The sequence below is a fragment of the Salmo salar genome, chromosome 10 (genome assembly GCF_965601325.2).
Source record: "Salmo salar chromosome 10, fSalSal1, whole genome shotgun sequence".
NCBI classification, from domain to species: domain Eukaryota; kingdom Metazoa; phylum Chordata; class Actinopteri; order Salmoniformes; family Salmonidae; genus Salmo; species Salmo salar.
Genome location: NC_138300.1, coordinates 2,496,057 through 2,522,939, shown reverse-complemented (window position 1 = coordinate 2,522,939; position 26,883 = coordinate 2,496,057). Strand labels below are relative to the sequence as shown.

Sequence of the window (26,883 nt, the reverse complement as noted above, 5' to 3'; positions counted from 1 at the left end):
TTTGTACCAGAGCAGTATTATGTTAGTATTTAAATGACTTGGTTTCTACCAGAGCAGTATTATGCTTGTATTTAAATGACTTGGTTTGTACCAGAGCAGTATTATGCTAGTATTTAAATGACTTGGTTTGTACCAGAGCAGTATTATGCTAGTATTTAAATGAATTGGTTTGTACCAGAGCAGTATTCTCATGCTAGTATTTAAATGACTTGGTTTGTTCCAGAGCAGTATTATGCTAGTATTTAAATGACTTGGTTTGTACCAGAGCAGTATTACGCTAGTATTTAAATGACTTGGTTTGTACCAGAGCAGTATTATGCTAGTATTTAAATGACTTGGTATGTACCAGAGCAGTATTATGCTAGTATTTAAATGACTTGGTTTTTTCCAGAGCAGTATTATGCTAGTATTTAAATAACTTGGTTTGTACCAGAGCAGTATTATGCTAGTATTTAAATGACTTGGTATGTACCAGAGCAGTATTATGCTAGTATTTAAATGACTTGGTTTGTACCAGAGCAGTATTATGCTAGTATTTAAATGACGGTTTGTACCAGAGCAGTATAATGCTAGTATTTAAATGACTTGGTTTGTACCAGAGCAGTATTATGTTAGTATTTAAATGACTTGGTTTGTACCAGAGCAGTATTATGCTAGTATTTAAATGACTTGGTTTGTACCAGAGCAGTATTATGCTAGTATTTAAATGACTTGGTTTGTACCAGAGCAGTATTATGCTAGTATTTAAATGACTTGGTTTGTACCAGAGCAGTATTATGCTAGTATTTAAATGACTTGGTTTGTACCAGAGCAGTATTATGCTAGTATTTAAATGACTTGTTTTGTACCAGAGCAGTATTATGCTAGTATTTAAATGACTTGGTATGTACCAGAGCAGTATTATGTTAGTATTTAAATGACTTGGTTTGTTCCAGAGCAGTATTCTCATGCTAGTATTTAAATGACTTGATTTGTACCAGAGCAGTATTATGCTAGTATTTAAATGAATTGTTTTGTACCAGAGCAGTATTCTCATGCTAGTATTTAAATGACTTGGTTTGTTCCAGACCAGTATTATGTTAGTATTTAAATGACTTGGTTTGTACCAGAGCAGTATTATGCTAGTATTTAAATTACTTGGTTTGTACCAGAGCAGTATTATGCTAGTATTTAAATGACTTGGTTTGTACCAGAGCAGTATTATGCTAGTATTTAAATGACTTGGTTTGTACCAGAGCAGTATTATGCTTGTATTTAAATGACTTGGTTTGTACCAGAGCAGTATTATGCTAGTATTTAAATGACTTGGTTTGTACCAGAGCAGTATTATGTTAGTATTTAAATGACTTGGTTTGTACCAGAGCAGTATTATGTTAGTATTTAAATGACTTGGTTTGTACCAGAGCAGTATTATGTTAGTACTTAAATGACTTGTTTTGTTCCAGAGCAGTATTCTCATGCTAGTATTTAAATGACTTGGTTTGTTCCAGAGCAGTATTATACTAGTATTTAAATGACTTGGTTTGTACCAGAGCAGTATTATGTTAGTACTTAAATGACTTGGTTTGTTCCAGAGCAGTATTCTCATGCTAGTATTTAAATGACTTGGTTTGTTCCAGAGCAGTATTATACTAGTATTTAAATGACTTGGTTTGTACCAGAGCAGTATTATGCTAGTATTTAAATGACTTCGTTTGTACCAGAGCAGTATTATGCTAGTATTTAATTGAGTTGGTTTGTTCCAGAGCAGTATTATGCTAGTATTTAAATGACTTGGTTTGTACCAGAGCAGTATTATGCTAGTATTTAAATGACTTGGTTTGTTCCAGAGCAGTATTATGTTAGTACTTAAATGACTTGGTTTGTTCCAGAGTAGTATTTAAATGACTTGATTTGTACCAGAGCAGTATTATGCTAGTATTTAAATGAATTGTTTTGTACCAGAGCAGTATTCTCATGCTAGTATTTAAATGACTTGGTTTGTTCCAGACCAGTATCATGTTAGTATTTAAATGACTTGGTTTGTTCCAGAGCAGTATTATGCTAGTATTTAAATGACTTGGTTTGTACCAGAGCAGTATTATGCTAGTATTTAAATGACTTGGTATGTACCAGAGCAGTATTATGTTAGTATTTAAATGACTTGGTTTGTACCAGAGCAGTATTATGCTAGTATTTAAATGACTTGGTTTGTTCCAGAGCAGTATTATGTTAATACTTAAATGACTTGGTTTGTTCCAGAGCAGTATTCTCATGCTAGTATTTAAATGACTTGATTTGTACCAGAGCAGTATTATGCTAGTATTTAAATGAATTGTTTTGTACCAGAGCAGTATTCTCATGCTAGTATTTAAATGACTTGGTTTGTTCCAGAGCAGTATTATGCTAGTATTTAAATGACTTGGTTTGTTCCAGAGCAGTATTATGCTTGTATTTAAATGACTTGGTTTGTTCCAGAGCAGTATTATGTTAGTACTTAAATGACTTGGTTTGTACGAGAGCAATATTATGCTAGTATTTAAATGACTTGGTTTGTACCAGAGCAGTATTATGCTAGTATTTAAATGACTTGGTTTGTACCAGAGCAGTATTATGCTTGTATTTAAATGACTTGGTTTGTACCAGAGCAGTATTATGCTAGTATTTAAATGACTTAGTTTGTACCAGAGCAGTATTATGCTAGTATTTAACTGACTTGGTTTGTACCAGAGCAGTATTATGTTAGTATTTAAATGACTTGGTTTGTACCAGAGCAGTATTATGCTTGTATTTAAATGACTTGGTTTGTTCCAGAGCAGTATTATGTTAGTACTTAAATGACTTGGTTTGTTCCAGAGCAGTATTCTCATGCTAGTATTTAAATGACTTGGTTTGTACCAGAGCAGTATTATGCTAGTATTTAAATCACTTGCTTTGTTCCAGAGCAGTATTATGTTAGTACTTAAATGACTTGGTTTGTTCCAGAGTAGTATTTAAATGACTTGATTTGTACCAGAGCAGTATTATGCTAGTATTTAAATGTATTGTTTTGTACCAGAGCAGTATTCTCATGCTAGTATTTAAATGACCTTGTTTGTTCCAGACCAGTATTATGTTAGTATTTAAATGACTTGGTTTGTTCCAGAGCAGTATTATGCTAGTATTTAAATGACTTGGTTTGTTCCAGAGCAGTATTATGCTATTATTTAAATTACTTGGTTTGTACCAGAGCAGTATTATGCTAGTATTTAAATGACTTGGTTTGTACCAGAGCAGTATTATGCTTGTATTTAAATGACTTGGTTTGTTCCAGAGCAGTATTATGTTAGTACTTAAATGACTTGGTTTGTTCCAGAGCAGTATTCTCATGCTAGTATTTAAATGACTTGGTTTGTACCAGAGCAGTATTATGCTAGTATTTAAATCACTTGCTTTGTTCCAGAGCAGTATTATGTTAGTACTTAAATGACTTGGTTTGTTCCAGAGTAGTATTTAAATGACTTGATTTGTACCAGAGCAGTATTATGCTAGTATTTAAATGTATTGTTTTGTACCAGAGCAGTATTCTCATGCTAGTATTTAAATGACCTTGTTTGTTCCAGACCAGTATTATGTTAGTATTTAAATGACTTGGTTTGTTCCAGAGCAGTATTATGCTAGTATTTAAATGACTTGGTTTGTTCCAGAGCAGTATTATGCTATTATTTAAATTACTTGGTTTGTACCAGAGCAGTATTATGCTAGTATTTAAATTACTTGGTTTGTACCAGAGCAGTATTATGCTAGTATTTAAATGACTTGGTTTGTACCAGAGCAGTATTCTCATGCTAGTATTTAAATGACTTGGTTAGTTCCAGAGCAGTATTATGCTAGTATTTAAATGACTTGGTTTGTTCCAGAGCAGTATTATGCTATTATTTAAATGACTTGGTTTGTACCAGAGCAGTATTATGCTAGTATTTAAATTACTTGGTTTGTACCAGAGCACTATTATGCTAGTATTTAAATGACTTGGTTTGTACCAGAGCAGTATTCTCATGCTAGTATTTAAATGACTTGGTTAGTTCCAGAGCAGTATTATGTTAGTATTTAAATGACTTGGTTTGTACCAGAGCAGTATTATGCTAGTACTTAAATGACTTGGTTTGTTCCAGAGTAGTATTTAAATGACTTGATTTGTACCAGAGCAGTATTATGCTAGTATTTAAATGTATTGTTTTGTACCAGAGCAGTATTCTCATGCTAGTATTTAAATGACTTGTTTTGTTCCAGAGCAGTATTCTCATGCTAGTATTTAAATGACTTGGTTTGTTCCAGAGCAGTATTATACTAGTATTTAAATGACTTGGTTTGTACCAGAGCAGTATTATGTTAGTACTTAAATGACTTGGTTTGTTCCAGAGCAGTATTCTCATGCTAGTATTTAAATGACTTGGTTTGTTCCAGAGCAGTATTATACTAGTATTTAAATGACTTGGTTTGTACCAGAGCAGTATTATGCTAGTATTTAAATGACTTCGTTTGTACCAGAGCAGTATTATGCTAGTATTTAATTGAGTTGGTTTGTTCCAGAGCAGTATTATGCTAGTATTTAAATGACTTGGTTTGTACCAGAGCAGTATTATGCTAGTATTTAAATGACTTGGTTTGTTCCAGAGCAGTATTATGTTAGTACTTAAATGACTTGGTTTGTTCCAGAGTAGTATTTAAATGACTTGATTTGTACCAGAGCAGTATTATGCTAGTATTTAAATGAATTGTTTTGTACCAGAGCAGTATTCTCATGCTAGTATTTAAATGACTTGGTTTGTTCCAGACCAGTATCATGTTAGTATTTAAATGACTTGGTTTGTTCCAGAGCAGTATTATGCTAGTATTTAAATGACTTGGTTTGTACCAGAGCAGTATTATGCTAGTATTTAAATGACTTGGTATGTACCAGAGCAGTATTATGTTAGTATTTCAATGACTTGGTTTGTACCAGAGCAGTATTATGCTAGTATTTAAATGACTTGGTTTGTTCCAGAGCAGTATTATGTTAATACTTAAATGACTTGGTTTGTTCCAGAGCAGTATTCTCATGCTAGTATTTAAATGACTTGATTTGTACCAGAGCAGTATTATGCTAGTATTTAAATGAATTGTTTTGTACCAGAGCAGTATTCTCATGCTAGTATTTAAATGACTTGGTTTGTTCCAGAGCAGTATTATGCTAGTATTTAAATGACTTGGTTTGTTCCAGAGCAGTATTATGCTTGTATTTAAATGACTTGGTTTGTTCCAGAGCAGTATTATGTTAGTACTTAAATGACTTGGTTTGTACGAGAGCAATATTATGCTAGTATTTAAATGACTTGGTTTGTACCAGAGCAGTATTATGCTAGTATTTAAATGACTTGGTTTGTACCAGAGCAGTATTATGCTTGTATTTAAATGACTTGGTTTGTACCAGAGCAGTATTATGCTAGTATTTAAATGATTTAGTTTGTACCAGAGCAGTATTATGCTAGTATTTAACTGACTTGGTTTGTACCAGAGCAGTATTATGTTAGTATTTAAATGACTTGGTTTGTACCAGAGCAGTATTATGCTTGTATTTAAATGACTTGGTTTGTTCCAGAGCAGTATTATGTTAGTACTTAAATGACTTGGTTTGTTCCAGAGCAGTATTCTCATGCTAGTATTTAAATGACTTGGTTTGTACCAGAGCAGTATTATGCTAGTATTTAAATCACTTGCTTTGTTCCAGAGCAGTATTATGTTAGTACTTAAATGACTTGGTTTGTTCCAGAGTAGTATTTAAATGACTTGATTTGTACCAGAGCAGTATTATGCTAGTATTTAAATGTATTGTTTTGTACCAGAGCAGTATTCTCATGCTAGTATTTAAATGACCTTGTTTGTTCCAGACCAGTATTATGTTAGTATTTAAATGACTTGGTTTGTTCCAGAGCAGTATTATGCTAGTATTTAAATGACTTGGTTTGTTCCAGAGCAGTATTATGCTATTATTTAAATTACTTGGTTTGTACCAGAGCAGTATTATGCTAGTATTTAAATTACTTGGTTTGTACCAGAGCAGTATTATGCTAGTATTTAAATGACTTGGTTTGTTCCAGAGCAGTATTATGCTATTATTTAAATGACTTGGTTTGTACCAGAGCAGTATTATGCTAGTATTTAAATTACTTGGTTTGTTCCAGAGCAGTATTATGCTTGTATTTAAATGACTTGGTTTGTTCCAGAGCAGTATTCTCATGCTAGTATTTAAATGACTTGGTTTGTTCCAGAGCAGTATTATACTAGTATTTAAATGACTTGGTTTGTACCAGAGCAGTATTATGCTAGTATTTAAATGACTTGGTTTGTACCAGAGCAGTATTATGCTAGTATTTAATTGAGTTGGTTTGTACCAGAGCAGTATTATGCTAGTATTTAAATGACTTGGTTTGTACCAGAGCAGTATTATGTTAGTATTTAAATGACTTGGTTTGTACCAGAGCAGTATTATGCTAGTATTTAAATGACTTGGTTTGTACCAGAGCAGTATTCTCATGCTAGTATTTAAATGACTTGGTTAGTTCCAGAGCAGTGTTATGTTAGTATTTAAATGACTTGGGTTGTACCAGAGCAGTATTATGCTAGTATTTAAATGACTTGGTTTGTACCAGAGCAGTAATATGCTAGTATTTAAATGACTTGGTTTGTACCAGAGCAGTATTATGCTAGTATTTAAATGACTTGGTTTGTTCCAGAGCAGTATTATGCTTGTATTTAAATGACTTGGTTTGTACCAGAGCAGTATTATGCTAGTATTTAAATGACTTAGTTTGTACCAGAGCAGTATTATGCTAGTATTTAATTGAGTTGGTTTGTTCCAGAGCAGTATTATGCTAGTATTTAAATGACTTGGTTTGTACCAGAGCAGTATTATGCTAGTATTTAAATGACTTGGTTTGTTCCAGAGCAGTATTATGTTAGTACTTAAATGACTTGGTTTGTTCCAGAGTAGTATTTAAATGACTTGATTTGTACCAGAGCAGTATTATGCTAGTATTTAAATGAATTGTTTTGTACCAGAGCAGTATTCTCATGCTAGTATTTAAATGACTTGGTTTGTTCCAGACCAGTATTATGTTAGTATTTTAATGACTTGGTTTGTTCCAGAGCAGTATTATGCTAGTATTTAAATGACTTGGTTTGTTCCAGAGCAGTATTATGCTATTATTTAAATGACTTGGTTTGTACCAGAGCAGTATTATGCTAGTATTTAAATTACTTGGTTTGTACCAGAGCAGTATTATGCTAGTATTTAAATGACTTGGTTTGTACCAGAGCAGTATTCTCATGCTAGTATTTAAATGACTTGGTTAGTTCCAGAGCAGTGTTATGTTAGTATTTAAATGACTTGGGTTGTACCAGAGCAGTATTATGCTAGTATTTAAATGACTTGGTTTGTACCAGAGCAGTATTATGCTAGTATTTAAATGACTTGGTTTGTACCAGAGCAGTATTATGCTAGTATTTAAATGACTTGGTTTGTTCCAGAGCAGTATTATGCTTGTATTTAAATGACTTGGTTTGTTCCAGAGCAGTATTCTCATGCTAGTATTTAAATGACTTGGTTTGTTCCGGAGCAGTATTATACTAGTATTTAAATGACTTGGTTTGTACCAGAGCAGTATTATGCTAGTATTTAAATGACTTGGTTTGTACCAGAGCAGTATTATGCTAGTATTTAATTGAGTTGGTTTGTACCAGAGCAGTATTATGCTAGTATTTAAATGACTTGGTTTGTAGCAGAGCAGTATTATGTTAGTATTTAAATGACTTGGTTTGTACCAGACCAGTATTATGCTAGTATTTAAATGACTTGGTTTGTACCAGAGCAGTATTCTCATGCTAGTATTTAAATGACTTGGTTAGTTCCAGAGCAGTGTTATGTTAGTATTTAAATGACTTGGGTTGTACCAGAGCAGTATTATGCTAGTATTTAAATGACTTGGTTTGTACCAGAGCAGTATTATGCTAGTATTTAAATGACTTGGTTTGTACCAGAGCAGTATTATGCTAGTATTTAAATGACTTGGTTTGTTCCAGAGCAGTATTATGCTTGTATTTAAATGACTTGGTTTGTACCAGAGCAGTATTATGCTAGTATTTAAATGACTTAGTTTGTACCAGAGCAGTATTATGCTAGTATTTAACTGACTTGGTGTGTACCAGAGCAGTATTATGTTAGTATTTAAATGACTTGGTTTGTACCAGAGCAGTATTATGTTAGTATTTAAATGACTTGGTTTGTTCCAGAGCAGTATTCTCATGCTAGTATTTAAATGACTTGGTTTGTTCCAGAGCAGTATTATACTAGTATTTAAATGACTTGGTTTGTACCAGAGCAGTATTATGCTAGTATTTAAATGACTTGGTTTGTACCAGAGCAGTATTATGCTAGTATTTAATTGAGTTGGTTTGTACCAGAGCAGTATTATGCTAGTATTTAAATGACTTGGTTTGTACCAGAGCAGTATTATGTTAGTATTTAAATGACTTGGTTTGTACCAGACCAGTATTATGCTAGTATTTAAATGACTTGGTTTGTACCAGAGCAGTATTATGTTAGTATTTAAATGACTTGGTTTGTACCAGAGCAGTATTATGCTAGTATTTAAATGACTTGGTTTGTACCAGAGCGGTATTATGCTAGTATTTAAATGATCTGGTATGTACCAAAGCAGTATTATGCTAGTATTTAAATGACTTGGTTTGTTCCAGAGTAGTATAATGCTAGTATTTAAATGACTTGGTTTGTACCAGAGCAGTACTCTCATGCTAGTATTTAAATGACTTGGTTTGTACCAGAGCAGTATTATGTTAGTATTTAAATGACTTGGTTTGTACCAGACCAGTATTATGCTAGTATTTAAATGACTTGGTTTGTACCAGAGCAGTATTATGTTAGTATTTAAATGACTTGGTTTGTACCAGAGCAGTATTATGCTAGTATTTAAATGACTTGGTTTGTACCAGAGCGGTATTATGCTAGTATTTAAATGATCTGGTATGTACCAAAGCAGTATTATGCTAGTATTTAAATGACTTGGTTTGTTCCAGAGTAGTATAATGCTAGTATTTAAATGACTTGGTTTGTACCAGAGCAGTACTCTCATGCTAGTATTTAAATGACTTGGTATGTACCAGAGCAGTATTATGCTAATATTTAAATGACTTGGTTTGTACCAGAGCAGTATTATGCTAGTATTTAAATGACTTGGTTTGTACCAGAGCAGTATTATGCTAGTATTTAAATGACTTGGTATGTACAAGAGCAGTACTCTCATGCTAGTATTTAAATGACTTTGTATGTACCAGTGCAGTATTATGCTAATATTTAAATGACTTGGTTTGTACCAGAGCAGTATTATGCTAGTATTTAAATGACTTGGTTTGTACCAGAGCAGTATTATGCTAGTATTTAAATGACTTGGTTTGTACCAGAGCAGTATTATGCTAGTATTTAAATGACTTGGTTTGTACCAGAGCAGTATTATGCTAGTATTTAAATGACTTGGTTTGTTCCAGAGCAGTATTATGCTAGTATTTAATTGAGTTGGTTTGTTCCAGAGCAGTATTATGCTAGTATTTAAATGACTTGGTTTGTACCAGAGCAGTATTATGCTAGTATTTAAATGACTTGGTTTGTTCCAGAGCAGTATTATGTTAGTACTTAAATGACTTGGTTTGTTCCAGAGTAGTATTTAAATGACTTGATTTGTACCAGAGCAGTATTATGCTAGTATTTAAATGAATTGTTTTGTACCAGAGCAGTATTCTCATGCTAGTATTTAAATGACTTGGTTAGTTCCAGAGCAGTGTTATGTTAGTATTTAAATGACTTGGGTTGTACCAGAGCAGTATTATGCTAGTATTTAAATGACTTGGTTTGTACCAGAGCAGTATTATGCTAGTATTTAAATGACTTGGTTTGTACCAGAGCAGTATTATGCTAGTATTTAAATGACTTGGTTTGTACCAGAGCAGTATTATGTTTGTATTTAAATGACTTGGTTTGTACCAGAGCAGTATTATGCTAGTATTTAAATGACTTGGTTTGTACCAGAGCAGTATTATGTTAGTATTTAAATGACTTGGTTTGTACCAGAGCAGTATTATGTTAGTATGTAAATGACTTGGTTTGTACCAGAGCAGTATTCTCATGCTAGTATTTAAATGACTTGGTTTGTTCCAGAGCAGTATTATACTAGTATTTAAATGACTTGGTTTGTACCAGAGCAGTATTATGCTAGTATTTAAATGACTTGGTTTGTACCAGAGCAGTATTATGTTAGTATTTAAATGACTTGGTTTGTACCAGAGCAGTATTATGCTTGTATTTAAATGACTTGGTTTGTTCCAGAGCAGTATTATGTTAGTACTTAAATGACTTGGTTTGTTCCAGAGCAGTATTCTCATGCTAGTATTTAAATGACTTGGTTTGTTCCAGAGCAGTATTATACTAGTATTTAAATGACTTGGTTTGTACCAGAGCAGTATTATGCTAGTATTTAAATGACTTGGTTTGTACCAGAGCAGTATTATGCTAGTATTTAATTGAGTTGGTTTGTACCAGAGCAGTATTATGCTAGTATTTAAATGACTTGGTTTGTACCAGAGCAGTATTATGTTAGTATTTAAATGACTTGGTTTGTACCAGACCAGTATTATGCTAGTATTTAAATGACTTGGTTTGTACCAGAGCAGTATTATGTTAGTATTTAAATTACTTGGTTTGTACCAGAGCAGTATTATGCTAGTATTTAAATGACTTGGTTTGTACCAGAGCGGTATTATGCTAGTATTTAAATGATCTGGTATGTACCAAAGCAGTATTATGCTAGTATTTAAATGACTTGGTTTGTTCCAGAGCAGTATTATGCTAGTATTTTAATGACTTGGTTTGTACCAGAGCAGTACTCTCATGCTAGTATTTAAATGACTTGGTATGTACCAGAGCAGTATTATGCTAATATTTAAATGACTTGGTTTGTACCAGAGCAGTATTATGCTAGTATTTAAATGACTTGGTTTGTACCAGAGCAGTATTATGCTAGTATTTAAATGACTTGGTATGTACCAGAGCAGTACTCTCATGCTAGTATTTAAATGACTTTGTATGTACCAGAGCAGTATTATGCTAATATTTAAATGACTTGGTTTGTACCAGAGCAGTATTATGCTAGTATTTAAATGACTTGGTTTGTACCAGAGCAGTATTATGTTAGTATTTAAATGACTTGGTTTGTACCAGAGCAGTATTATGCTAGTATTTAAATGACTTGGTTTGTACCAGAGCAGTATTATGCTAGTATTTAAATGACTTGGTTTGTACCAGAGCAGTATTATGCTAGTATTTAATTGAGTTGGTTTGTTCCAAAGCAGTATTAGGCTAGTATTTAAATGACTTGGTTTGTACCAGAGCAGTATTATGCTAGTATTTAAATGACTTGGTTTGTTCCAGAGCAGTATTATGTTAGTACTTAAATGACTTGGTTTGTTCCAGAGTAGTATTTAAATGACTTGAATTGTACCAGAGCAGTATTATGCTAGTATTTAAATTAATTGTTTTGTACCAGAGCAGTATTCTCATGCTAGTATTTAAATGACTTGGTTTGTACCAGAGCAGTATTATGCTAGTATTTAAATGACTTGGTTTGTACCAGAGCAGTATTATGCTTGTATTTAAATGACTTGGTTTGTACCAGAGCAGTATTATGCTTGTATTTAAATGACTTGGTTTGTTCCAGAGCAGTATTATGTTAGTACTTAAATGACTTGGTTTGTTCCAGAGCAGTATTCTCATGCTAGTATTTAAATGACTTGGTTTGTTCCAGAGCAGTATTATACTAGTATTTAAATGACTTGGTTTGTACCAGAGCAGTATTATGCTAGTATTTAAATGACTTGGTTTGTACCAGAGCAGTATTATGCTAGTATTTAATTGAGTTGGTTTGTACCAGAGCAGTATTATGCTAGTATTTAAATGACTTGGTTTGTACCAGAGCAGTATTATGTTAGTATTTAAATAACTTGGTTTGTATCAGAGCATTATTATGCTAGTATTTAAATGACTTGGTTTGTACCAGAGCAGTATTATGTTAGTATTTAAATGACTTGGTTTGTACCAGAGCAGTATTATGCTAGTATTTAAATGACTTGGTTTGTACCAGAGCGGTATTATGCTAGTATTTAAATGATCTGGTATGTACCAGAGCAGTATTATGCTAGTATTTAAATGACTTGGTTTGTTCCAGAGCAGTATTATGCTAGTATTTAAATGACTTGGTTTGTACCAGAGCAGTACTCTCATGCTAGTATTTAAATGACTTGGTATGTACCAGAGCAGTATTATGCTAATATTTAAATGACTTGGTTTGTACCAGAGCAGTATTATGCTAGTATTTAAATGACTTGGTTTGTACCAGAGCAGTATTATGCTAGTATTTAAATGACTTGGTTTGTTCCAGAGCAGTATTATGCTAGTATTTAAATGACTTGGTTTGTACCAGAGCAGTACTCTCATGCTAGTATTTAAATGACTTGGTATGTACCAGAGCAGTATTATGCTAATATTTAAATGACTTGGTTTGTACCAGAGCAGTATTATGCTAGTATTTAAATGACTTGGTTTGTACCAGAGCAGTATTATGCTAGTATTTAAATGACTTGGTTTGTACCAGAGCAGTATTATGTTAGTATTTAAATGACTTGGTTTGTACCAGAGCGGTATTATGTTAGTATTTAAATGACTTGGTTTGTACCAGAGCAGTATTTATGCTAGTATTTAAATGGCTTGGTATGTACCAGAGCGGTATTCTCATGCTAGTATTTCCCCTGTCTAGGTGGCAGTTCGCTGAACAACCTGGTAGAGATGAAGACTATCAACATTAACCCCACAGACACCACTGTTCCTCTGCTCAATGACTGCACTGAGGTAACTTAAACATTAGCTACATTATCTAAATACATTAACCCTAAAGACACCACTGTTCCTCTGCTCAATGACTGCACTGAGGTACGTTCACTTAATTTATAGGGGCAATCTGGGATAGGGACATCCATTTTTAGACTTGTATATTAAATATACACTCAGTGGATAGTTTATTAGGTACACCCATCTAGTACCGGCTCGGACCAGAACAGCCTGAAGTCTTCTGGGCGTGGAAACGTTGCTCAATTGGTATCAAGGGTCCTAACATGTGCCAGGAAAACATTCTCTACGCCGTCACAAACCTGTACCGTTGACACCAGGCAGGATGGGGCCATGGGCTCATGCTGCCTACGCCGCCACCCACTTATACCGTTGACACCAGGCAGGATGGGGCCATGGACTCATGCTGCCTACGCCGCCACCCACTTATACCGTTGACACCAGGCAGGATGGGGCCATGGACTCATGCTGCCTACGCCGCCACCCGCTTATACCGTTGACACCAGGCAGGATGGGGCCATGGACTCATGCTGCCTACCCCGCCACCCACTTATACCGTTGACACCAGGCAGGATGGGGCCATGGACTCATGCTGCCTACGCCGCCACCCACTTATACCGTTGACACCAGGCAGGATGGGGCCATGGGCTCATGCTGCCTACGCCGCCACCCACTTATACCGTTGACACCAGGCAGGATGGGGCCATGGGCTCATGCTGCCTACGCCGCCACCCACTTATACCGTTGACACCAGGCAGGATGGGGCCATGGACTCATGCTGCCTACCCCGCCACCCACTTATACCGTTGACACCAGGCAGGATGGGGCCATGGACTCATGCTGCCTACCCCGCCACCAACCTGTACCATGTACCGTTGACACCAGTCAGGATGGGGCCATGGACTTACGCTTACGCCAAATCCTGACTCTGCATGACGCTACAGGATCCGGGATTTGTCGGACGAGGCACTGTTTTTCCACTCCTCTATTGTCCAGTGTTGGTGATGGCGTGCCCACTGGAGCCACTTCTACTTGTTTTTAGCTGATAGGAGTGGAACCAGGTGCTGCCGTAGCCCATCTATGACAAGGACCGACCAGTTGTGCGTTCTGAGATGCCGTTCTTCACACCACTGTTGTACTGCGCTGTTATTTATCTGTTTGTGACCCGCCTGTTAGCTTGCACGATTCTTGCCATTCTCCTTGGACCTCTCATCAACGAGCTGTTTTCACCCACAGGACTACCGCTGACTGGATGTTTTTTGTTTATTGCATCGTTCTCTGTAAACCCGAGACTGTTGTGCGTGAAAACCCCAGGAGGGCAGCCGTTTCTGAGATACTGGAACCAGCACACCAGTAAGATCCAGTCTGAAGCCATGTTGTTTCTCACCACTAAGATCCAGCCTGAAGCCATGTGTTTCTCACCACTAAGATCCAACCTGAAGCCATGTGTTTCTCACCACTAAGATCCAACCTGAAGCCATGTTGTTTCTCACCACTAAGATCCAGCCTGAAGCCATGTTGTTTCTCACCACTAAGATCCAACCTGAAGCCATGTGTTTCTCACCACTAAGATCCAGCCTGAAGCCATGTGTTTCTCACCACTAAGATCCAGTCTGAAGCCATGTTGTTTCTCACCACTAAGATCCAGTCTGAAGCCATGTGTTTCTCACCACTAAGATCCAGCCTGAAGCCATGTGTTTCTCACCACTAAGATCCAGCCTGAAGCCATGTGTTTCTCACCACTAAGATCCAGTCTGAAGCCATGTTGTTTCTCACCACTAAGATCCAGCCTGAAGCCATGTTGTTTCTCACCACTAAGATACAGCCTGAAGCCATGTTGTTTCTCACCACTAAGATCCAGCCTGAAGCCATGTGTTTCTCACCACTAACATCCAGTCTGAAGCCATGTTGTTTCTCACCACTAAGATCCAGTCTGAAGCCATGTTGTTTCTCACCACTAAGATCCAGCCTGAAGCCATGTTGTTTCTCACCACTAAGATCCAGCCTGAAGCCATGTTGTTTCTCACCACTAAGATCCAGCCTGAAGCCATGTGTTTCTCACCACTAAGATCCAGCCTGAAGCCATGTGTTTCTCACCACTAAGATCCAGTCTGAAGCCATGTTGTTTCTCACCACTAAGATCCAGTCTGAAGCCATGTTGTTTCTCACCACTAAGATCCAGCCTGAAGCCATGTTGTTTCTCACCACTAAGATCCAGCCTGAAGCCATGTGTTTCTCACCACTAAGATCCAGTCTGAAGCCATGTTGTTTCTCACCACTAAGATCCAGTCTGAAGCCATGTTGTTTCTCACCACTAAGATACAGCCTGAAGCCATGTTGTTTCTCACCACTAAGATCCAGCCTGAAGCCATGTGTTTCTCACCACTAACATCCAGTCTGAAGCCATGTTGTTTCTCACCACTAAGATCCAGTCTGAAGCCATGTTGTTTCTCACCACTAAGATCCAGCCTGAAGCCATGTTGTTTCTCACCACTAAGATCCAGCCTGAAGCCATGTTGTTTCTCACCACTAAGATCCAGCCTGAAGCCATGTGTTTCTCACCACTAAGATCCAGCCTGAAGCCATGTGTTTCTCACCACTAAGATCCAGTCTGAAGCCATGTTGTTTCTCACCACTAAGATCCAGTCTGAAGCCATGTTGTTTCTCACCACTAAGATCCAGCCTGAAGCCATGTTGTTTCTCACCACTAAGATCCAGCCTGAAGCCATGTGTTTCTCACCACTAAGATCCAGCCTGAAGCCATGTTGTTTCTCACCACTAAGATCCAGCCTGAAGCCATGTTGTTTCTCACCACTAAGATCCAGCCTGAAGCCATGTGTTTCTCACCACTAAGATCCAGCCTGAAGCCATGTTGTTTCTCACCACTAAGATCCAGCCTGAAGCCATGTTGTTTCTCACCACTAAGATCCAGTCTGAAGCCATGTTTCTCACCACACGCCTGGCACCGATGATCAACCCGTTTTGTCCATTCTAACGTTCAATAGAGCAGTAACTGAATGTCTTGATGCCTGTCTGCCTGCTTTATATTGCAAGACACGGGACTCACTGTCTGTAGGAGCGATCAATTTTCGTGAACAGACTGATGTACCTAATATACGGGCCATTGATTCTTGAAGAATATAACTTATAAATTAGCTCTACTGCTGTACCCCATCAGAACCCCACATTTAGGCTTGTTTTTAGTCCACTGTTTGTAAACAATGTAATTGTAAATCAAACACTCCAGCTTCAAAAGAGGGAATATGTTGTAATTCCTCAGTACCACGTAACCAGTGTTAACTGTGTGCTGTATTCTCTTCCAGTACCACAGGTACATAGAGATAGCCATCAAGCAGTGCCGTAGCTCTGGTATCGACTGTAAGATCCACTGCCTGGGTATCGTGGGACGGATCAGAGCAGAGGCTGAAGACCTGGCCACCGTGCCGTTCCTGGCTTCAGACAACGAGGAAGAGGATGATGAGAAGACACCTACTGGGAGGTGAGGAATGATTCTGTGTTTAAAGTAGTGCCACAATCCTAAATCAACCCCTAGACCATACACCCTAGACCATACACCCTAGACCATACACCCTGTGTTCTAGCAGCCTAGGATCCTCTGGGTTCTAGCGGCCTAGGATCCTCTGGGTTCTAGCAGCCTAGGATCCTCTGGGTTCTAGCGGCCTAGGATCCTCTGGGTTCTAGCGGCCTAGGATCCTCTGGGTTCTAGCGGCCTAGGTGCCACTCCATAGAACTGCTTAGATGGGCCTCCTGCGGTGCCCGTCTATAGAACTGCTTAGAGGGGGCCTCCTGCGGTGCCACTCCATAGAACTGCTTAGAGGGGCCTCCTGCGGTGCCACTCCATAGAACTGCTTAGAGGGGCCTCCTGCGGTGCCACTCCATAGAACTGCTTAGAGGGGGCCTCCTGCGGTGCCACTCCATAGAACTGCTTAGAGGGGGCCTCCTGCGGTGCCATTCCATAGAACTGCTTAGAGGGGGCCTCCTGCGGTGCCACTCCATAGAACTGCTTAGAGGGGCCTCCTGCGGTGCCACTCCATAGAACTGCTTAGAGGGGCCTCCTGTGGTGCCATTCTGAATGATGCAATAAAGGCAGAAAGTTCTATAAGTCTCTCCGGTATCTTTGAAAACATAAACAAAAAAATGATATCCAGAAATCGGTCAATTTCCGGCGTGTCCAACACCTGTAATAAAGTATCAGGAGCCAGCTTACATCGGTCACAAGTGTTATCTATTGGATACTTTTGCCTTTGACCAATGCAGCCGATGAGCTGTTTTAAATTGAATTACAGCATGTCTTAGACATATACAGTGCCCTCCACTAATATTGGCACTCCTGTTAAATATGAGCAAAATGGGCTGTGAAAAAAATGCCTTTGCTGTTTATTCTCTTGGTCTTTCATTCACAATATTCATAAAAACCAAACAATTTTCATTGTAGTCAAATGTAAAAAAAATAAAATAAAAAAATAAAAAAGTGAAATAAACATCTTTCTACGAAACATGTGCCACAATTATTGGCACCCCTAGAAATTCTTATGAGTAAAATCTAACTGAAGTATATTCCCATTCATATTTTATGTTTTTAAGTTCACCTGAGCGATAAGGAATACTTAAGTGGTAAGCCATGACTTCCTGTTTCACTGGGGTATAAATATGAGGTGACACCCAGGCCGAGTTCCCATAGTCATCCATCACAATGGGAAAGACCTGAGAATACAGTAATGATGTGCGACAAAAGGTTGTTGAGCTGCACAAATCAGGAAATGGCTATAAGAAAATATGCACAACGGTTGAAAATGCCCATTTCCACTATCAGAGCAATAATTAAGAAGTTTAAAACAACTGGAGATGTTAACAACCGGCCTGGAATTTTTTTGTGGCACACATATTTAAAAAAATATCTTATCATAAAACAAATATAAATGTTTTATTTTAAAGGTTATATTTTTGTGAATATTTTGAATGAAAAAGACCGAGGTTAAACAAAGATTTTCTTTTTTTCACAGCCCGTTTTGCTCATATTTACGAAGGGTGCCAATATTAGTGCAGGGCATTGCAGATGAGGAATGTGTTCTCTGAAGCATGCTCTGTCAAGTTTTGTCTGTAAATTGTTAACCTAAATCCTCTTCCCATTTGGTTCTTAAGAGAGTTCAGAGAATCCAGATTGTACAAGAACAATAACGTGTAGATCAAGCTTATGCCCCCTTTGATATAAGGGTTCACTTTAAAAAATACAATCTAGAAGGGAGGTAGGTGGGCGTGATGATAAGTGACTAGAATATGAAGATACCAAACTATACATTTGCAGGTATCTGAAGAAATGGTATCTAGGAATATTGAACTTTTGTACGAACTGTTAAAAATATGCAAAATCCATATCAATGTAAAAGTCGTTCGGTGAGGAGATCCCTTTTCCAGACCAGATATGAAATGCCCGGTCTGATAATGATGGAGAGAATGTATGGCAGACGTTGAAAATTCACTAAGACCAAACGATCGCCTGAAATGTTTCCACATTTTTAGAGGATGATTCACAATAGGGTTTTTAATGTATTTGGAAACGGGCTCAGCTAATTTTGAAAAGAGTAAGGAAGCTAAGGAGGTGGGGCCACAGGATGAGATCTCAAAGGCCGTCCATTTCGGACCTCTAACATCAGGGATTTTTGTCATTCAATATAGAATGGTTCATTAGCTGCCCAGTAATATTATTGAAAGTTAGGAAGTGCTAGACCACCCTGGGGGACGAGATCTTTGCAATACGCTCTTACGTATCCAAGGGTTTTTCATGTTCCAGGTGAAAGCAGATCTAAGGAGATAAACAAATATTTTGTCAGAAAGCTAGGAATACAATTTAATGAATATAAAAACATAGGTAATACATTCATTTTAATAGTGTTACTTTCTCTGTCTTTGGGCAGAAGAATTAAGTCGCAGCGTTCAATATTGTTTCAGGCGGAGGATCAATGGAGGGAAATTGGCTATATAGAGATCTTTGAAATTGTGTTACCCAAATTCCCAAATATTTCAATTTCTGTGTAGTCACTCTTGAAGGGCACATTACTAAAAGAAGTTTGCATTGCACAAGGATAAATGGACATCAGTTCACTTTTTTGTAGATGAACCTTATACCTGGATATTTACCAACTGTCTTTAGTAGAACCTGGATCTCTGGGATACCAGTTAAAGGGTCAGACATATATAATATCATGTCATCTGCATAGAGTGAGATTTTATGCTCTAAGCCCCCTCTTTGAATACCTTTAATAGTGGTGTTATTACGTATTGCAATGTCTTAAGGCGATGGCAAACAGCTGAGGGGATAGAGGACAACCCTGTAAAATAAAATAGATAATTCCACTCCACCCGATCAAACGCCTTCTCAGTATCAAGTGATAACAATATCTCTGGAGTGTCAGATGACGAGCAATTATAAAGACGTCTGATGTTGAAAAAAAGTGATTTTTAATAATAATGGATAATGGAGAGAAGGACTGAGTCAAAACGGCAGGCAATGATCTTAGAAAGTATCTTTACATCACAATTCATGCAAAAATGAACCACACTCAAGTAATTTTTTTTTCTTTTTCAGAATAAGTTAAATACATCCTTGTCTCGTTGAGAGTAACGAGTTTGAGGAGAATGATTCCTCAAATACGGAAAGCAAGAGAGGAGAATTTCTTTCAAGAATTCGCTCTGAAATCCGTCAGGTCCAGGGGATTTACCACACTGTATAGATTTAATTGCCAACACAATCTCTTCTACAGAGAACTGTTCTTCTAATTCAGCAGCTATATCAGGTTCAACTGTAGGAATATCTAAGTTCTCAAAGAAGGTGTCGAGTAAGGTAGCATTACCAGCAGAATACGAAGTGTGTAATTGTCAGTAAAAGTTATGAAAGCATGAACTGACCTCTAAATTATCAATACATTTTTATGAATTCTCTGATGATTCCTTCAGAGCATTTTTGGCCTCTGAGTCAGTAGAGATCACCTTGTCCATGTTTAGACCTTTATATCCCTGCTGGGTTAAGTTTCTTATTACAGACGTCTGATTCCTCTCTTTCTGTTCTGCTAGTCTGGCCCGTAAGAAGTCGTCAGGTCTGGAGTCTGCTGCCACCATCCGGACCAAGGTGTTTGTCTGGGGACTCAATGACAAAGACCAGCTGGGAGGACTGAAGGGATCCAAGGTACTGCTTGGTCTGCTTTGATTAGCCTAAAGTTCACCTTTCAACTTTATTTGCCATATAATAGCAAGGCGCATGCCCTGCCAAACCTGACGATCTCTTTTTTTTCCCAACCATCTATTTCCTGTGTTTGAGGGGTGCAAAAATCCACTTGTAACTTATAGTAAATCTCACTGGATTGATTGCGTTCATTTTACTCTCGCGACTCTTTCATACTCTTGCTTGTGCTTGTCGTTTTGTCCTGTTAATGTTACGACCACGGAAATGTTTTTTTTCATAACCTGTCAAACACCCCGGGTAATGGCTGATGGGCTCAGTGGAAAATATTGGCTATAAGGACGCTGAAGCTTCGCCTGGGATCGAACGCATTGTCTCGACACCACAAGAAAGAGAAGAGGGAAAAATAACTTTTTATTTTGATGGACTTGAAAAAGTTGAAATGTTTACAAATGAGATGCGCTGAAATGAAAACGACTTCTGAAAAGTAACACTCAGATTCTAGTGATATAATGTCTGATCTGGCAAACGATGTGACGTTTGATCTAGAGCCAAGCTATTGATTTAATAGTGTGATCTAGAGCCAAGCTATTGATTTAATAGTGTGATCTTAGAGCCAAGCTATTGATTTTAAGTGTGATCTAGAGCCAAGCTATTGATTTAATAGTGTGATCTAGAGCCAAGCTATTGATTTTAATAGTGTGATCTAGAGCCAAGCTATTGATTTAAGAGTGTGATCTTAGAGCCAAGCTATTGATTTAATAGTGTGATCTTAGAGCCAAACTATTGATTTAATAGTGTGATCTAGAGCCAAGCTATTGATTTAATAGTGTGATCTAGTGCCAAGCTATTGATTTTAATATGAAGGTACCCTGCTATCGACACACTTGTTGACTTACGCAACAGTAATTAACGAGGCCATCTAGACCGCACAGGTGACTGCAGGTAGGCCTAGACAAAGAAAGTTTTTGGTAGTTGCAGTCTTGTCCATTTATGTTTTCTATAATGAACAAAAATATAAATGCAACAATTTCAAACATTTACAGTTCATTAGAAGGAAATCTGTCAATTTAAATAAATTCATTAGTCCCTAATTTATGGATTTCACATGACTGGGCAGGGGCGTAGTCATGGGTGGGCCTGGGAGGGCACAGGCCCACCCACTGGGGAGCCAGGCTCAGCCAATCAGAATTATTTTTTCCCCCCACAACAGGGCTTTATTAAAGACAGAAATACTCCCAACACTTCACCTGTTGCGTTTTTATATTTATGTTCAAGTTTATATGCAAATGAGGCACATATAATTTCCTTTATTTGAACACAAAATATATAAACAAATATGAGTGCATTCTAAGAAAATAAAAAGTGGAACTTTACAATAAATTGAATAACAGAATTCCCACCAAAATCCCAGAGTTATTTGTCCATGTCAGTAAAAAATGATGTGCTATTATTCAGTCAATGTCGGATGGATTTAAAAAAATTCTAAAAGTTTGGAGTACCTCCAACACAGTCGGGAACAATGGATGCATTTCTTACAATAGTTTTTACATATACTGTACAAAACAAATATATAAAATACATGAGAAATGCTGCAGTTGAAGGTTTAACAGCTGTCTAATTCTTTAGTCTGATCCTCTGCATGTCGGTGCTCTTCCTACTCAGATCAAGGTCCCGTCCTTCTCTGAAACTCTCTCGGCCCTCAACGTGGTGCAGGTGGCCGGCGGCTCCAAGAGTCTGTTCGCAGGTCAGTAAAGACGCAGACAACAACAGATGTGAGACGTGAGAGGACAACGCCTGCTGTTGGCGTTGTCTGTGTTTCTGTTGAGAATGGTGTGTGTGTGTGTGTGTGTGTGTGCGTGCGTGCGTAACTGACTTACGTGTGTGTGTGTGCGAGCGTGCGCATGCGTAACTGACTTACCTGTGTGTGTGTGTGCGTGCGTGCGTGCGTAACTGACTTACGTGTGTGTGTGCGCGTGCGTGCGTGCGTGCGTGCGTGCGTAACTAACTTACGTGTGTGTGTGTGTGTGTGTGTGTGTGTGTGTGTGTGTGTGTGTGTGTGTGTGTGTGTGTGTGTGTGTGTGTGTGTGTGTGTGTGTGTGTGTGTGTGTGTGTGTGTGTGTGTGTGTGTGTGTGTGTGTGCGCGCGCGCGTAACTGACTTACGTGTGTGTGTGTGCATAACCAATTTACCTGTGTTGTTCCAGTGACGGCGGAGGGGAAGGGGTGTGTGTGTGTGTGTGTGTGTGTGTGCGCGTGCGTAACCAACTTACCTGTGTTGTTCCAGTGACGGCGGAGGGGAAGGGGTGTGTGTGTGTGTGCGCGTGCGTAACCAAGTTACCTGTGTTGTTCCAGTGACGGCGGAGGGGAAGGTGTGTGTGTGTGTGTGTGTGTGTGTGTGTGCGCGTGCGTAACCAACTTACCTGTGTTGTTCCAGTGACGGCGGAGGGGAAGGGGTGTGTGTGTGTGTGTGCGCGTGCGTAACCAACTTACCTGTGTTCCAGTGACGGCGGAGGGGAAGGGGGGTGTGTGTGTGTGTGCGCGTGCGTAACCAACTTACCTGTGTTGTTCCAGTGACGGCGGAGGGGAAGGTTTATTCGTGTGGGGAGGCCACTAACGGCCGTCTGGGCCTCGGTCTGTCCAGCGGTACCATCCCGATCCCCCGCCAGATCACTGCTCTCAGTAACTACGTAGTGAAGAAGGTTGCAGTGCATTCTGGGGGACGCCACGCCATGGCCCTCACCGTGGATGGGAAGGTGTTCTCCTGGGGAGAGGGAGACGACGGGAAACTGGGACACTTCAGCAGGATGTAAGTTATATAGGATTGCATCCCAAATTGCACCATATTCCCTAAATAGTGCACTACTTTTGACGAGGGCCCATAGGGACACCTAAGCAGAATGTAATTCCTCACATCACCACACCCTACATTAGATTGTAAGACTTTCATTCTACTGTGTACACTACGCTGGGAGACTTTCATTCTACTGTGTACACTACGCTGGGAGACTTTCATTCTACTGTGTACACTACGCTGGGAGACTTTCATTCTACTGTGTACACTACGCTGGGAGACTTTCATTCTACTGTGTACACTACGCTGGGAGACTTTCATTCTACTGTGTACACTACGCTACACTTCCTCCCTGTAGGAACTGTGACAAGCAATACATCACTTCCTCCCTGTAGGAACTGTGACAAGCCGCGCCTCATCGAGGCCCTGAAGACCAAGAGGATTCGAGACATCGCCTGCGGCTCGTCCCACAGCGCTGCCATCACCTCCAGTGGAGAACTGTATAGCTGGGGCCTGGGGGAGTACGGACGCCTGGGACACGGAGACAACACCACGCAGCTACGACCCAAACTGGTACGTACTAGAGACGACCCCACACAGCTACGACCCAAACTGGTACGTCCTAGAGACGACACCACACAACTACGACCCAAACTGTTACGTACTAGAGACGACACCACACAGCTACGACCCAAACTGGTATGTACTAGAGACGACCCCACACAGCTACGACCCAAACTGGTACGTACTAGAGACGACCCCACACAACTACGACCCAAACTGGTAAGTACTAGAGACGTCACCACACAACTACGACCCAAACTGGTACGTACTAGAGACGACACCACACAACTACGACCCAAACTGGTACGTACTAGAGACGACAGCTACGACCCAAACTGGTACGTACTAGAGACGTCACCACACAACTACGACCCAAAATGTTACGTACTAGAGACGACACCACACAGCTACGACCCAAACTGGTACATGCTAGAGACGACACCACACAGCTACGACCCAAACTGGTACGTACTAGAGACGACCCCACACAGCTACGACCCAAACTGGTACGTACTAGAGACGACCCCACACAGCTACGACACAAACTGGTACGTACTAGAGACGTCACCACACAGCTACGACCCAAACTGGTACGTACTAGAGACGTCACCACACATCTAAGACCCAAACTGGTACGTACTAGAGACGACCCCACACAGCTACGACCCAAACTGGTACGTACTAGAAACGACACCACATAGTTACGACCCACACTGGTACGTACTAGGGATGACACCACACAGCTACAACCCAAACTGGTACTTACTAGAGACGACCCCACACAGCTACGACCCAAACTTGTACGTACTAGAGACGACCCCACACAGCTACGACCCAAACTGGTACGTACTAGAGACGACCCCACACAGCTACGACCCAAACTGGTACGTACTAGAGACGACAGCTACGACCCAAACTGGTACGTACTAGAGACGACACCAGACAACTACGACCCAAACTGGTACGTACTAGAGACGTCACCACACAGCTACGACCCAAACTGGTACGTACTAGAGACGACACCACATAGCTACGACCCACACTTGTACATACTAGAGATGACTCCACACAGCTACGACCCAAACTGGTACTTACTAGAGACGACCCCACACAGCTACGACCCAAACTGGTATGTACTAGAGACGACACCACACAGCTACGACCCAAACTGGTACGTACTAGAGACAACACCACACAGCTACGACCCAAACTGGTACGCACTAGAGACGACCCCATACAACTACGACCCAAACTGGTACGTACTAGAGACGACCCCACACAACTACGACCCAAACTGGTACGTACTAGAGACGACAGCTACGACCCAAACTGGTACGTACTAGAGACGACCCCACACAGCTACGACCCAAACTGGTACGTACTAGAGACGACCCCACACAGCTACGACCCAAACTGGTACGTACTAGAGACGACACCACACAGCTATGACCCAAACTGGTACGTACTAGAGACGACACCACACAGCAACGACCCAAACTGGTACGTACTAGAGACGACACCACACAGCTACGACCCAAACTGGTACGTACTAGAGACGACCCCACACAACTACGACCCAAACTGGTACGTACTAGAGACGACAGCCACGACCCAAACTGGTACATACTAGAGACGACAGCTACGACCCAAACTGGTACGTACTAGAGACGACACCACACAGCTACGACCCAAACTGGTACGTACTAGAGACGACACCACACAGCTACGACCCAAACTGGTACGTACTAGAGACGACACCACACAGCTACGACCCAAACTGGTACGTACTAGAGACGACACCACACAGCTACGACCCAAACTGGTACGTACTAGAGACGACACCACACAGCTACGACCCAAACTGGTACGTACTAGAGACTTCACCACACAGCTACGACCCAAACTGGTACGTACTAGAGACGTCACCACACAGCTACGACCCAAACTGGTACGTACTAGAGACGTCACCACACAGCTACGACCCAAACTGGTACGTACTAGAGACGACCCCACACATCTACGACCCAAACTGGTACGTACTAGAGACGACACCACACAGCTACGACCCAAACTGGTACGTACTAGAGACGTCACCACACAGCTACGACCCAAACTGGTACGTACGAGACGACACCACACAGCTACGACCCAAACTGGTACGTACTAGAGACGACCCCACACATCTACGACCCAAACTGGTACGTACTAGAGACGACACCACACAGCTACGACCCAAACTGGTACGTACTAGAGACGACCCAAACTGGTACGTACTAGAGACGACCCAAACTGGTACGTACTAGAGACGACAACTACGACCCAAACTGGTACTTACTAGAGACGTCACCACTCAACTACGACTGGTACATACTAGCACTACCTCTCTGTGGACACGCTACTAGAATAATGTACTGGAATAATGTACTATACATATAGTTTGAGACTTTCCTGGTACTATAATAATGTACTATAATAATGTAGTATAATAATGTACTATACATGTGGTTTTCTGAGACTCTCCTGGTACTATTATAATGTACTAGAATAATGTACTAGAATAATGTACTAGACATATAGTTTGAGACTTTCCTGGTACTGTAATAATGTAGTATAATAATGTACTATAATAATGTACTATACATGTGGTTTTCTGAGACTCTCCTGATACTATAATAATGTGGTTTTATATTGACTATAGAACTGTTTAACTGTTAAAGTTGTGTATCTGATTTGTCTGTGTTTTGATACAGGTGAAGGTGCTTCTGGGTCATCGTGTGGTCCAGGTGGCTTGTGGGAGTAGAGATGCTCAAACTCTAGCCCTGACAGATGAAGGTACCCGTGTGTCTGTGTCTGTGTTCGTCTTTGTATAGATAGCCACGTATTCCTTACACTGCAGTGCTCTGAACTGGATCTCTCTTCCTTCCTCCCTCAGGCCTGGTGTTCTCCTGGGGCGACGGGGACTTTGGCAAGCTGGGTCGAGGCGGCAGCGAGGGCTGTAATATCCCTCAGAACATTGAGAGGCTGAATGGGCAGGGAGTCTGTCAGATAGAGTGTGGGGCTCAGTTCTCCCTGGCTCTCACCAAGTCTGGAGTGGTCTGGACATGGTAAGATCACATTTTATTAGTCACAGAGACATATTTTGCAGATGTTATTGCTTGTGTAGCGAAATGGTCGTGGATAGCCGAGTAGGATTACGAAACATCCTGAAAATGTAAAAAAATCCCTGTTTTTTTCATACATTCCGGTTGGAAATTTCTGGAATCAGCAGGGAATAAGAAGCATGGGAATCCTTTAATCTGGAACTGGGATTTCTTCAGGAAAGTTTCAGGAATTTTACTTCCCTACAGCTGATGACATAAGCT

The 26,883-nt window shown here is 39.6% G+C and overlaps 1 protein-coding gene across 7 annotated transcripts in view; it reads left to right on the top strand.

Annotated features, from left to right (window-relative positions):
- herc2 (HECT and RLD domain containing E3 ubiquitin protein ligase 2) overlaps positions 1–26,883 on the top strand; it is a 291,977-nt gene that overhangs the window by 161,885 nt on the left and 103,209 nt on the right. For all 7 annotated transcript variants that reach the window (XM_082956658.1, XM_082956660.1, XM_082956657.1 and 4 more), the window contains exons 55-62: positions 12,879–12,970; positions 16,291–16,466; positions 20,060–20,171; positions 21,831–21,912; positions 22,738–22,972; positions 23,353–23,530; positions 26,272–26,353; positions 26,454–26,625. In XM_082956658.1, the coding sequence (XP_082812784.1) occupies positions 12,879–12,970; positions 16,291–16,466; positions 20,060–20,171; positions 21,831–21,912; positions 22,738–22,972; positions 23,353–23,530; positions 26,272–26,353; positions 26,454–26,625 (1,129 nt within the window). The remainder of the gene's footprint in view (positions 1–12,878; positions 12,971–16,290; positions 16,467–20,059; positions 20,172–21,830; positions 21,913–22,737; positions 22,973–23,352; positions 23,531–26,271; positions 26,354–26,453; positions 26,626–26,883) is intronic.